We start from the raw sequence: 15,037 nt of genomic DNA, 5'->3' as shown, positions 1-15,037 counted from the left end.
CAAGTTTCCAAACCATGTCTATAAACTCCAAAAGGCGCTCTATGGGCTTAAGCAAGCACCAAGAGCATGGTATGAATGCCTTAAGGATTTCTTGCTCAAGAAAGGCTTTGAAATAGGCAAAGCTGATTCTACTCTCTTCACTCGTAAAATTGGCAATGATATATTTGTGTGCCAAATATATGTCGATGACATAATATTTGGTAGTACTAATCAAGTGTTTTGCGAGGAATTTAGTAGGATCATGACAAAGAGATTTGAGATGTCCATGATGGGTGAGCTGAAGTACTTCCTCGGGTTTCAAATCAAGCAATTGAAGGAAGGGACTTTCATAAGTCAAACCAAGTACACCCTTGATATGCTGAAGAAGTTTGACATGGAGAAAGCGAAACCTATCAATACTCCCATGCCAACTAATGGACATCTTGATCTTGATGATAAAGGGAAGGCTGTGGACATCGTATACCGCTCCATGATCGGCTCTTTACTTTATCTGTGCGCATCTAGGCCTGATATTATGCTTAGTGTGTGCATGTGTGCTAGATTTCAAGCTAATCCGAAAGAATGTCACTTAGTGGCTGTTAAGAGAATCTTGAGATATTTAGTACACACTCCTAACCTTGGCTTGTGGTATCCTAAGGGCTCCAAGTTCAATCTACTTGGCTATTCAGATTCTGATTATGCCGGTTGCAAAGTAGATAGAAAAAGCACTTCGGGGACATGTCAATTCCTTGGACGGTCCTTAGTGTCTTGGAGTTCTAAAAAGCAAAATTGTGTAGCCCTTTCCACAGCTGAGGCCGAGTATATTGCAGCCGGTGCATGCTGTGCTCAATTACTTTGGATGAGGCAAACCCTTCGTGATTTTGGATGTCAATTTACCAAAATCCCACTTTTGTGTGACAATGAAAGTGCCATAAAACTTGCAAACAACCCTGTAAGTCACTCAAGAACCAAGCACATAGACGTCTGACATCACTTCTTGAGAGACCACGAAGCCAAAGGAGATATCGAAATTCGCCATGTGAGCACCGAAAAGCAACTAGCCGATATCTTCACTAAGCCTCAAGACGAGACAAGGTTTTGTGCTTTGCGTAGTGAGCTGAATATCTTGGATTCTCGTAACGTGGTTTGAACTCCAGCACACACCTTGTTTGAATAACTAGCATGCATAGGAGAAAATGCTTGAAAAGATGTAATTATGTCTTTCAAAACCTCTTAAAAATTTTTGTCTCAAACATCATGACTATAGTTTGATTGTTTCCTTGTGTCTAGTCATGGTGTTTGGGTTGTATATGTTCATATCTAAAGCAATAGAGAAAAGTTAATTTCTCTTAAATCCCTCTGCTGTCAAGGAGGGCGGCAGTGCCGCCCTAAGCGGTTCAGGCTAAATTGCCTTAGACTGGATCTCACGGCCCACTTTTTCTTTCCTTCTCTAGTCGTGCCCGTGATCTCTCTCCCCTCTCCTCCTCATTGCGCCGCCTCTCTCTCTCTCTCTCTCTCTCCCTCACGCAAGGCTCCAGGGAACTTCTCCCCTTCGGCCACCTCTCTGCCGTGAGGAAGAAGGAGAAAGGGGAAGGCCTCCTTGGTCTTCTCCAGTGGTGCATTGGGTGTGCTGCTCCCTCTCCAAGGAGGGGCATTCTTCTCTCATCCTCTCAATCCAAGGAAGCAAAGCAAGATGGACCGAGGAAAGAGGAAAATAACCACCAAGCAACAAGTTCGCAGAGGCAGGGGGAGAGGCAGCAGCTCTGGAGTATTCTTTGGAGATGATAGAGCAGCAAGGCAGCAGTATATTCAGCAAGAAGAAATGTTGCAGCAGGCTGGTTTCACCATCTCTCCCATAGGTTGTCCTAACACTCCCCTGCACATTATAGGGTTTGATGACAGCTACATGAGGGACAGTACTAATGAGTTTGAACTCAAGACACCGAATGACACAGTGGATCATCCCTTAGTCAATTATGCAGCAAGCTGGAAAGCTGTGGAGGAAGCTAGAGAGATGGATCCCTATGCTCACAGTAAGATAAGTGGTGTTGATTATCGTTTCTGGAATGTTTTTCATTCAAATTTCTATGCCACTGCTATTCTACCAGCTAGAAAGGGAAAGATTTGTGAGATGCATTTCATTGACTTTGATGCTATGCAAGCAAAAGAGGAGCCTGATTTTGATGCTGCAATTAAAGTATGTGATAAGTTTGAGCTGTCCACTCTCATGTCCTTTAAATATGACTGGAATACAGAGATACTTGCCCAGTTTCATGCTACCTACTTCTGGAACAGAGATAATGATGAAGTGCATTGGATGACAGATGGCACACATTATAGGATTGATTTCATCACCTTCTGCCGGATATTGGGTTTTGGAAATGACCATAGAGCCTACTCTCGAATTCACAATGAGAGAAGGTTTGAGCCACATGAGGTGAGTTTTATGTGGGAGGATCCAACCCAAGTGAACAACAGGAGGACTGGGTTGAAGAGTTTCTATTATGTGATGAACAACCTTATCAAAATGACACTTAACCCAAAAGACAATGCCACTGATCTAAATGGACATATTACTAATGTGCTGTCCAGATTTCCAGAAGGGAATAAATTTAATATTCCAAGGTTCATATGGGTAGAGCTGGCATATGCTATGGATGATGGGAGGAGGTCACTTCCTTATGCTCCTTATCTGATGTTTATGATTGAGAGAGTGACTGGAGTCAGATATCCTAAGGATTGTAGCCACACTGTGTATAACATCAAGAAAACTAAAGGTGGTAAAACAGCCCCACCTCCTGCAGTAGAGAGCTCACACCATAGTGAGGGAGGCCACAGTGTGCCACAGAGGAGAGATGGAAGGAAGAAGAAGCGCTTTCAGAAGTTGGCAGAATGGGTGAAGGCTATTTTTGGCACTTGTTCTTACATGGCACAAAATCAGTATGATGACAGGATGGAGAGCAGGCATGCAATAAATGCAGCCAGAGAGGTTCAGGGTCTACCTCTTCTTTCACCCGTGGCTCCACCTCCTCAGTTTCCAGACCTTCCTCACCTATCTGACACGGAGTCTGATGAAGAACATGGCAGCTATGATGAGCACCAGGGATATGATGATGATCTAGATCTTCAGGAGACACTAGGCAGTGTCTATCGGCACTTCAGGGATGATGCTAGACAGCGGCGGGCTAGCACTTCAGCGGCTGCTCCTCGACGTTCCACGCGTGCCTCTCGCTTCACAGCTACTACTCATAGGGCTGGTCGTGCCGTGGTTTCCAGTGACGATGACGACGATGATGAGTGAGTTGTTCTCTCTTCTTTCTCTCTTCTTTTCTCTTTTTGGTACTTGATGCCAAAGGGGGAGAAAATTAGAGAAATTAGAGGGGTCAATTCTTTTCGACTGGACTTCGTTACTGCAGCTGCAGATCTCCATGTTCAGATCCGATGAGAGTGTTAGTGGTTAGTTTGTGAGCATGAGTGCTTCTTCAAAACTATTTTTAAGATTGTAATAATGCTACTTCTTTGTCTCTAGTTGCTTCGGATGTGAACATGTACCTGTGAACTGCTTGTCAGGCTTAATTATTAGTTTAAATTCTGTTGGTTAACCTGTTTGTGTGGTGTAATGCTTTTTAAAATTTCTGTCAGCTTGCTGGTGTAGCAAGGGCGGCAGTGGCGCCCTACCAGGGCGGTAGTGAGGCCCTCCACTACAGCAGCATGCTGTCCTGCTTGTATAAACTGTCATATGCATACACGGTTATTTAGTGACACAGTTTGTTGCACCCCACAGAGGTCATGGACATAGGGGGAGGTCCTCCATCACTTGCTAAATGTATGAAGCTTGAATTTCATGTCAAGTTTGAGTATTCAAAACTCCAATCATACATTTAGGGGGAGCTCCTATGCCCATGACCATTTTATTCTCTGTTATGATTATTATCTTTTGTAAGCTCTAATTTGGTTGTCATCAATTACCAAAAAGGGGGAGATTGTAAGTGCAATCAAGCCTATTGTGGGTTTTGGCGTTGATGACCACCGAATTAGGGAACTAATGAGTTTTGCTGAGATGACAAGCAGGGAATATAGCAAAGAGGTTGTTGAATACCATGGAGGATCCCCCATTTCTAAAGGATGGTTTTCCTAGCTCCAAAGGAGGTTTAATTCATTTTCGGTTTGAATTTGAGTATAGAAAAAGACGTACTATAAAGAGGGACTCCAAGTTTGTTGATCAAATTGTGAACCAAAGGCTCAAAAGCTCATCAACATCCTCAGACCCAAGCCTAGCCAGCATATTCTTCTCTCTACACTTCGGTGTTTTCAGGCTGGTTCAGGCAAGGGCGGCACTACCGCCCTACCCTGTGACAGTTGGAGAGCTGGGTATAAATACCCTTTCAAACCGTCTCAAACGGTAACCTGCTCATCTTCCTCGCTCCCAACCGTTGCAAACTGACCAGAGCTCACTTCTCTCTCCCTCCATTGTTGCTCCTCAAGCCCCCAAGCCAATCCTTGATTCCAACCATCAAAACTTGAGGGAAAAGGCAGCAAACTTTGATTGGAGAGCAGATCCATTGATTCCCACTGTCAAAAAGAGCTTTTGGTTCACGTTTGGCTGACAGCCTTGAGTTTGTTACTCTTGGAGCTTGCTCCTAGCCGGCTAGGCGTCGCCCTAGAGCTTGCCAACGTGTGTGGCAGCCAAGGGAAGGTTTGTAAGGTTAACCTTGCAGCTAATACATTCTTCACTCTTTGCAAGGGGTAAAATCCTTGCTTTGAGAACGAGGAGAAGGTAAGCCTGTGTGGCTAAGCCGGTCCTAGTGTGGGCGCCTCAACAACGTGGAGTAGGCCAAGCCTTGTTGTGGCAACAGCTGAACCACGGTAAAAATCGTGTGTCTTGTGTGCTTTCACTTGTGTATAAGTTTGTGTTAGGATTTGAGGCCGATCTACTTGGTGAGGAGGCTCCAGCACTTTCTAGCCACATACTTGTGCTCTAACATCTTGCAGGAAGCTTGAAAATTTAGTCGATCTAAATTTCTCTGGGTAAACTTTGAATCATTTCAATTAAGCTTCTGCCTGTTTTTCTGTAGAGGCCGGCAGTGCCGCCCTGGGAGGACCTCACTGCCGCCCTTGCCTGTGTGACTGATAAACTTTGCTGAAAAAGTTTGAACAGGCCTATTCACCCCCCTCTAGGCCACTTCCTGTACGTCCAGAGATCCTACAGGGGCGGCTACCAACTATTATACGGACAAAGGCCATGGCAGAGACCACGTCGCCCAGGACAGTTGGCGAACCACCATTGTGCCTACAGTGCCGCCATGTTCGGAATAGTAGCACCATGCCACGATGTGGCTACAAGACCATGATAACAACTATGCGTGGACGTGCGCAGCAAGACGACGTAGCTTGCAAGCCAAGTTGGCTAGCTTCCCTCCATTAGGCTCGCGACCCACTCGGTCGGGAGAACTTTCTTCTTTGTATGTGACCTGGCCCCGGACTCTATATCACGGCAGCTAGAGCACCCTTCTTCGGGACCGAACTCCTGTCCATCCCTTAGCTCTAGCTCCATTTCCTACCTCTTTCACCCTTCTTGCACTCCCCATTGTAAGAACTTTAGAGCATTCAAGTGAGGAACATACACTCAATCATCTCTGAGACTGGACGTAGGACCCCGACCTGAACCAGTATAAATTCTAGTGTCTTTTGTATGCTACATCGCCTTCCTTGAGCAGTGTGACAATCATATAAGTTTACTAGTCGGTTTACGAAACACCGATAAGCCGTCTCTACCATAGCCGTCCATCTCGACCTCAGTAAGCGCCAGCTTGCAAGTGGCGAGTGGATCCAGCGTTGAATGGGGTGGATCTACAGTGTGACGGGCCAGCCGTGGCGGGAGGCGGCAGTGGTGTGGGGCGACGACGGCGGCGGAAGTGAGGAAAGACGCGGGGAGGAAAAGAGGTGCATGCAATAGGAAATAGGATTGCTCAGGGCGAATAGGGGTATTATGCATCTTTTGCACGACAGTGGTGTGGAGCGATGGCGGAAGTGAGGGAAGGCATAGGGAGGAAAAGAGGTGCATGCAAGAGGAAATAGGGTTGCTTAGGGTGAGTAGGGGTATTATGCATCTTTTGCCCACACAGGACCATTTTAACCCTCTTTAGCACACCTTGGATTGGCTAATGAAAAAGAGTGGGCTAAAGTTTAGCCCCCAACTTTAGCTCTCCCGTTTTGATCCATGAAAAATTGAAAGTGACTAAAATGAGTGGGCTAAACTTTAGCCCCGTGGATCCAAACAGGGCCTTAACCAGAGTCCCCAGGCTGTTAACCTTTTCTGTGCTCTAGGCTGTACCAACTGTAACAACTGTATACCTTTCACAGAAAAACAAGTCAAAGAAATACATTATTCCTTTTCTCAAGCACGAATTGTGAGATCGACAAAAAGTTTTTGCTCGTTAGCTGTTTAGTGGTTAGGTGATCACAGTTAATACAATTTGAATGAGAGCGATTCTCTCTAGGTCACAGCGAACGTTGATTTACAGCGGAGGAACACTATACATGGAAATTTTTGGACTGACAGAACCCACCAAATGAAAGAACGGGGGAAAAAACCAGGTGAACTGTGTCATCGCATTTAGCTCGAAAGGGTCTTATCTCATTCTCTTGAATAGAGCTGCAACAGAAGTATCTAGGAAACTGCTTCCAGCACATGTTAATCTTTCGGTATATCCATACATGTCTATGTTAATCTTCCAGCATGTCCTTGTATAACTACAAACTACACTCTTACATCTTCAGAGGAAGTCCTGCAGGAGAATCAAACAATGCAAGATTACAGGACAATCAAACAATGCAAGATTACGAAGGATGGATGCAAGAAACAATACAATAGCGAGGGGAGGAAAATACCAGTTTAAGATTGGGCTTGGAAGCACCCTTTTGAAAAGTTGAAGGGATCTGTTCCTTAATGACTTCTTCAATTGATGATCCTTTTTCATGTACAAATTTGACAGACTCTGAGAGCCTGTTCAGAAGATTGAACAATGCAATGACCTCATTTCGCTGCAGCTGCAACTGATAAATTGCCAAGAAGGAAGCATTGTTAAACAAATATCCACTTAAGCAAACACAATGAATTCAAAAGGTATACTAACGGTCTTAGAATATTTTTCGTCAATTCAAGAAGAATTCACAGTGCTTAAGTTGGCTTAGTAGCAATTTAGCATATAACTCATAGTGCATTCCTTCTTTTAAGACAATGTATGGTTCTAGGGAAAATGTAAGCAATCAAGATGAATTCAGTGTTAGGAACTTAACATGAGGATAATATTTCAAAACGAGCAGTTATTCGAGAAAATACCAACAAAATGTACAGCATATATCTCTCATATCATAATATGGCAGGAGTGGTAATGACTATTTGAGAAATGGACTACATACTGGCTGATTCAAATGGCTGTCTCCATCAACGGAGAAAAGAATTTTCAGTGCAGTTCCAAGACCAAGAACTTGGAGCTTTCCCCACAGACGGCACTTCTCGCATCCAACACAGTCCATAATTGCACTAATGAAGAATATGTTACACGGGTAAGGATTCAACAGGTTCCTATGCATCTTATAAAATGAAAACACAGGAAATATGTCACATACCTAATGTTTCTAAATTGCTTCTGAATCTCTTGCTTTAGCTCAGGACCATTTTCTCCTTGCCAGAGTTTGGCTTCATCAAAAGGCAATGGACATGCAGATCTTAACTTGGAATTGTAAAGCAATTGCTTCACAAGAGATTCTGTCTTCAAGTCGTCTTCAGGGTTGTCAGTATTGTACTCAGCCTGCTCAAGATAATCTGCCGCCTGAAAGATTCCAAACAAAATCATTATCCGCTAGATCACTACAAATTTTGAACAAAAATAAACCTAAAAGTTTGATCTTCCACAGTAGCATGGATACGAAATGAATAGGTAATAAGGAAGAAATGGGAACCTTTGTCACGGCCCGAAGAACAAACAGGTAAGTGAAGTACAGATTCTGGACACGTTCTGGGTACTTCAGGACACGGTCATACAACAAAGGAAGATTTTGTCCCCACTGTGGCCATTTACATTAGAAGTGGTCAAAACAATTATGAAATTTGGCCCAATAAACAATAAACAAAGGTGGGCAATTTGGTCACGTACTGAGTTAGTCGATTCGTCAAGAAGATAATCATAAGCAATATGCACTGAAATTGAGGAGTGCAACCCTGAAATAAGCTTGTACAAGGCCTTCTTCTCATGGCACAGTTCTTCAGAGGGATCTGAAGAAAAAATGCAGTTAGAAAAACTTGTGTCAAAATTATTTTACTGGTGCAGGACTGAAGTGTTAGGATTCTCTATCATGTTACATAGGACATCAAATGGAACGTGTTACGTAGGACATCTAATGGAACAGGCATGCAACTAGAGCACTACACTACAGGACACTAAAGAACAACAGATGGGACAATATATGCTATGCATATTGGATTACTTTAGAAGACATGGTAGCTACAATTGACATATATCTCAAAAAAAAAAGGATTCAAATAATGAGTCCATCACTGATTCATTTAACATGTAGTGAACTTATGACATGGCACATATAAACACATGCACTGAAAAAATAAAATAAACACGGAGGTTGTCATCAAATAAAATAAGCAGCTCAGATGCAAATTATTAGTCACACTTGACATGGTCGATCAAACCAGTATATCTAGAGCGGAACAAGCATGTGAAAGAGCACATTTACATACATTTTGGACAGTTCTCTTTGTAAATGGCATCCCATATCCTTCTTGCTGAATCACCAGTATATCCAGTGTATCGTTCAGGATTCAGTTGAAGATTCACATAAGTCATCTCATCTGAAATCAGTACAACAGTTTGATAATCATCATGAATGTAATAAATAAGAAACAAAGAATGTGCAATAAACTAGATCAAGACAAAGATAAATTACTATTATCAGTCTCGTCATCAGATGTCCACGGATTGTCAGTTTCAACCCATCCTTTGAAAACCTTGCTGTCAAGGGTTTTATCAACAGCAGCCTGTGGTTTTCCTTCTTGGCACATCATACTATCTGGAGAAAGTCCACTGTAAGGTTTCCTGAATGGTTCAGGGAACTCATTCTCCGGGCACTCACAGACACTACAATCTCTAAGCTTGCACATTCCATCATCGGGCCAAAAAGGGCAGTCACACCACAATTTAACCTTACAAAAGACAAGGAACAACACATGACTTAGAACAGATGAACCATTGCTTCAAAATTTATTTTTAATGTGAGCATTTTGGTGGCATCACATATAGCTGAGAGTGACACTTCTGCTTTTTTAATCTCAGCATCAAAGATGAATTTCAATCTATTTGCGGCTACACTTAACTTTAGGTGTACTCATACATGATTTTTGTGATGATTTTTGAAACATTGTAACATGGTATTTTAGTCCTTTAGCTAACGAGGGAGCCAGCCCACCTGTGGGCACCATGCCGCCATATGATTTTCCTATAACTAACATATATAGTAGGTAGACTAACAAATACAAAACTATAGTTCACTGTGCAAAATTTGGAAGAGAACTTAAAGGGTTCACATTTCTGAAACCATGCCATCACACATAGATTTTCATCTCCACTCCTCACTGAGTAATTCGTGTGAAATGGTAAAAGTAATCTGAGTACATATCAGACGAAAGTATAACTTTGCAAAATAGTCGCCACACCAATCAATTCCATTTTGCAATATGCAAAGGCTTACACATCAAAACCAACAAAGATCAATAACATTCTCCGCCACAAACTTCCTAAACTATAGGGAATATAGGAATAGAATGGGTAAAAAAATTAAGAGATACTGGAACTATGAGTTCAATTAGGATAGCTGACAAGTATCATTAGATGGTCCATGAGACTAGATTCCGCACTATTTCCATCATCAAATTCCCTAAATAAGGTAAGCCAACCTTCACATTTTGATCAAGCAAATACCACTTTGATCCATATACAGCACAGTTGATTATTGTTCATTAGAATCATTACTAATCAGAAGACCAGCATTACACAAGTACAAGTAGAGTACAGAAAAAGTTTGATCCTAAGGTTTGAAACATTCACTTTAGAATAGTAGAAAACTGATAAACCACACTCAACTGCCTAGGTAAAAATAATAATAATCTGACAGAATCACACAGTCGTCAACAATCTTCCACCTATAAAATGGCAGACGCACATTGAGGGGAAAAAAGTAAAGACTCCATAACTACATAATCAAGCATCAAATTCTCCAATCAATCAAGCATGAATAGACTCTATCTCCCCATTGGCATACCACAATAACATTTCCACTAATGTGCCAAAATCACAGCCCCGGACATTTAAAAAAGAAAACAATCCATAAGTGCTCACCTTGAAGTACCTGAAGAAGGGCAACTTAACGAGTTCCTGTAGGATGGGATGCAGGACCTCCTCGTTGATGGCGTCCACCGTCTCATAGTCGCAGCAGCAGTCCTCCACCATCCCCGTGTACTTCCTCGCAGCCTGAAACGGACCACACCGCCACCTCAGAAGTCAGAACCACATCAACTAAAATCAAACCCCCCCAAATGCAGCTAAGCAAATCGCAATACCAAAGGAGAGATCCTTACAGGGCAGCCGCAGCTTCCTGGTGACGAGGAGGGGATGTCCGGGAAGCTGCGGTAGCTCACGGCCACGGCGAGGAGGGCCACGAGGAGGGCGCCGGCGGCCGCGTACCACAACCTTCCGCCCCGCCGATTCGCGCCCCCGCCAGCGCCGGCCGCGGCGCCGTTCGCCACCGGAGCGGCGTCCATAGTCATCGCTGCGGCGCCGCGGAAGCTTCGAGAAGCGAGATCTCGGAAGGAATTTTCGCCCCGTGCTCGACACGGGGGCAATGGCGGTCGTCTGGTGTGGGGACGGGCAGGGGCGTTGGAATTTAACGATATTGGTATACTCCGTATACCGGTGGCGGCATTTTAATACAGGGGTTTGATTGGGGAATCCGGGTGTGCCTGCGGAGTGGGTCACATGGATTAGCAGTTTAGCACCTGCTGCTTTGGGAGACAAATTGCTAGGTCCACTGAGCCTTGTTTAGTTCCTTTTTTTTTTACAAAATTGGACAGTGTAGCATTTTCGTTTATATTTGACGAATATTATACAATCATACACTAACTAGGCTTCAAAGATTCGTCTCACAAATCACAGATAAACTTTACAATTAGTTATTATTTTTATCTATATTTAACACTCAATGCATATGCCGCAAGATACACGTGGCCGATATTTTTTCCATGCATGGAATCAACGCCGTGGATGCTCTTAGTATGATGTTATTTGGTCATATTTTTTCATTTAGGAGTTTTGATTTCGAAAATCAAACTTTTAGCTATAAACTCTATTAATGGATTTTAAAATCACAATTCTTTGCTAGTGCTTTTAGATACAAATCTAACAATGCATTTTTGTGGCATAGTGATTTGCTGGTATGTTTGGATTGACTGACATATCGATTCAAAATCATCTAAACCTATATCCGAACCTAGAATGTTTGTTTGATTTGCATCATGAGTTGAAGCGATTTGTCATCAACCTATTTTCATAATTTTCCTCGCTAGACTAAGGAGATGTTTGGTTGGAATTGTTAAAGTTTATAGGTACTGTAATATTTTTATTTTATTTGGCAATTACTATCTAATCATAGACTAATTAGGCTCAAAAGATTCGTCTTGCAAATTACTCTCTAGCCATATTTTTAGTTTTGTAAATAGTCTATATTTAATACTTCTTACATGTGTCTAAACTTTCGATGTGACGGGCGATATACTTTACCGTCCGTAACAAAAAGACCGTAATTTAATGGACAGACTAATTTCTCAAAAATCGTTGGACAATACGGCTCCGTTACATGAGGGGTAGACAAATTCTGGATCGAACGATACTGCAATCCACACATCTTAGGTCTTGTTTAGATGCGAAAAGATTTTGGATTTCGTTACTGTAGCACTTTCATTTGTTTGTGGCAAATATTGTCTAATCATAGACTAACTAGGATCAAAAGATTCGTCTCGTGATTTACAGTTAAACTGTGCAACTAGTTTTTATTTTTATCTATATCTAATGTTTCATGCACATGCCGAAAGATTCGATGTGACGGGGAATCTTGAAAGCTTTTTGGTTTTGGGGTGAACTAAACAAGACCTTATTCTCGGTCAAAAATGAACTTTTATGGACAAATTGAACCGATTGGATTTCCTGTGGTGAAAACCAATCCATGCAAATTCAAGCTTTGTCTTACCACGGTTGTCACTTTCTTAGATAATTATTTTCTTCAATGGTAGACGGTGCAGCTCTTCTAATGAAATGAAAATCACTACATATGCCGACGCTCACATACGTGTACATACAATCACCCCTATGGACGTATACACTCACATCTTATCTATATGAGCCCCCTTGGGAAGCTGAGCTTGACCAGTAAATATCGAGATTGATGAAGTAACCATAAACGTCTTATTGTCGATGTGTAGGTCTATCACAAAAAAAAGTTAAATTCTAGAATAAATCTAGAAAAGTGTGAGCAACTGTATTAAGTCAATGACTTGAACTTTGATAAGTAAGTTCTTCCAAAAAAAACTTTCGCACCAGCAATATTAATACGTGACATAGATGCATTATTATATCTAGCAAGTTAACTGAAGAAAGAGCAATCTTAATTTTTTGTTCTTCTCTAATAGTCTTATCTTATATAATAGCTTCCCAAATGACTTTACACTAGGAACTCTGAACTATTTCTAACTAACCAAACCTTTTTTTAATAGTTTTTTTAATCTCTTATTGCTTTCTCATCCAAAGTATTTATTTTCTTAACTTACACGTGTGTCCAATTTACTTAGATCTCTCTAGCAAAATGTGTTGAGGAGAATATTTAGCAACTTTTTATTTTTAAAGAGCTCTTTTACCATACAGTTGGAGGACACTTTTCTCTTTTGCTAAAATATTAAAATAAGGAGTTGTTCAAAAGAAACTCCTATAGATGCTCTAAGGCCAAACATCTTTATACAAAACTTTTAAATCATCACTAGATGATATAAGTTATTAAGACATAACATTATAAGTTTATAAATCTTACCTTGGTTTTTTCAAAAAAATCTTAGCCTGGAAAACACTATTTTCTTTGTGCATATGATTCACCCGTATCGGATCCATAATGCCTAAGTGCACACATAAATTGTAGCGAAGTACTCCCTCCGTCCACGAAAGAGTCAATTCCTAGAATCTGTGTCAGTCAAACTTTTTAAAATTTGACTAACTTTATAGAAAAGAGTAACAACATCTATGATATAAAATGCACATCATATAAAAATATATTCTATGGTGAATCTAATGATACTAATTTGATACCATAAATCTTAGCATTTTTTTTCTAGAAATTTGGTCAAAGTTTAAAAAATTTGACTTAAGACAACTCTAGAAATTGACTCTTTCGTGGACGGAGGGAGTACGTATATTAGACTATCTCCAACAATGGTCACCCAAAATACAAGACTCATTTATTCTTTGAGTAGCGCTACAAGTAAAAAGTTCCATACCTATTTTTTATCTTCTCCAACGACAAGACCTAAAAGACAACACTCTCTATAAATGGGTCTCGAGAAGAGAGGATACCTAAATTTAGCTTATGCCTCTCCTGATGCTTGGGTCTTCTGTGACTCATTTTATTTAGGTTTGGGTTCCAAACAGCCTTAGTCTATTCTCTCGCAAAGCATGGTTACGCGGTTGAGCCATTTCCCCGAGCCGCCGCGTGCGCGTAGCCATTTACAACGGCATTAGGCGTGGAACAGGTACCAGGCACGGTGGAACCGCCCAGGTCTGAAAACACGGAAGCGCATCCAATGGCTTGTGCCAGTCTGCGGATGATCGGACGACAAGGAATGCCCCATTTGACGTGGCTGCGGCCTTACTTTGACTCAGGCCAATTGACGAATCGTCACGTCAATCGTCAAGTGCTACACGGAGCACGCCGCACGGAGCACGGGCGGGCGGTTTCGCTGGAAGGCGACCGTCTGAACTCTGTAGCATAGAATAGAAGAAGCAAAAACGTCATGTCATCAGTACTCTGATATTTTTTTTTGTGGGCGACTACATCATTCTACCCGTAATCTACTTGTGCTGGCAGCTAAAAGACAAGGGCCTTGTTTAGTTAATCCAAAAATTTTCAAGATTCTTCGTCACATTGAATCTTGCAGCATATGCATAGGATATTAAATATAGTCGAAAATAAAAACCAATTATACAGTTTGCCTGTAAATTGCGAGATGAATCTTTTGAGTCTAGTTAGTCCATGATTGGACAATAATTATTAAATAAAAACGAAAGTGCTACAGTACTACAAACTCAAAAATTTTGGGAACTAAACAAGGCCCTAGTATCACACATCATGAGTTTCACTAAAATGTTGGCATGTTTCCCATCTTAAGATATACTCCGTATATCATAGATCATAAAGTAACTTAGTGATACACCATAACATAAATATGACATGTAAAAACTTAAGTTCTAAGTTAAATGGACTTCCTCCAACAAATCTTAAGAATGAAAGGTTTCTTCCCTATTTGGTGTAGTTGGATTAAGACCTTCATACAAAAAGCAATGTATAGACATAAAAGGTGAATGACCATATTGACCCATACTTCCAAATAAATAAAGTTTTAAGGCAATGTGATCCACTTTCACCTATTTTGTGGAATAGGATATCATTATTGCTAGGGCCAAGAAAAATAGTCAAGTTCGTGGGGTTGTACCACACTTAAAAGAGGATGGTTTATCTATCTTGCAATACGCACATGACGTTATTTTAAAAAATCTATTTGTGCTGATAGCTAAAGAAAACTAGTACCACACGCCACGAGTTTTACTAAATGTTGGCATGTTTCCTATCTTGAGATATATCATAAAGTAATTAGTGATACACCATAACATAAATTTAGCATGTACCTCTTAAAAAGCATAAAAACTTAAGTTGTAAGTTAAATGGGACTTCC

At 41.3% G+C, this 15,037-nt stretch overlaps 1 protein-coding gene across 1 annotated transcript; it reads right to left on the bottom strand.

The window, feature by feature from the left end:
• On the bottom strand, positions 6,352 to 10,936 carry LOC8060522 (endoplasmic reticulum oxidoreductin-1). Its single transcript, XM_002463881.2, has 10 exons — positions 10,628 to 10,936; positions 10,389 to 10,520; positions 8,941 to 9,196; positions 8,735 to 8,845; positions 8,139 to 8,257; positions 7,945 to 8,049; positions 7,612 to 7,814; positions 7,402 to 7,525; positions 6,871 to 7,035; positions 6,352 to 6,767 (listed from the first exon to the last, which is right to left on the bottom strand). Exons 1-10 carry the CDS (start codon positions 10,814 to 10,816, stop codon positions 6,756 to 6,758), a joined length of 1,416 nt encoding a protein of 471 aa, XP_002463926.1. The 5' UTR covers positions 10,817 to 10,936; the 3' UTR covers positions 6,352 to 6,755.

The sequence above is a fragment of the Sorghum bicolor genome, chromosome 1, assembly GCF_000003195.3.
Source record: "Sorghum bicolor cultivar BTx623 chromosome 1, Sorghum_bicolor_NCBIv3, whole genome shotgun sequence".
Classification (NCBI taxonomy): domain Eukaryota; kingdom Viridiplantae; phylum Streptophyta; class Magnoliopsida; order Poales; family Poaceae; genus Sorghum; species Sorghum bicolor.
The sequence above is the reverse complement of the archived record's forward strand: the minus strand, read 5'-3'. Positions and strand labels throughout refer to the sequence as shown.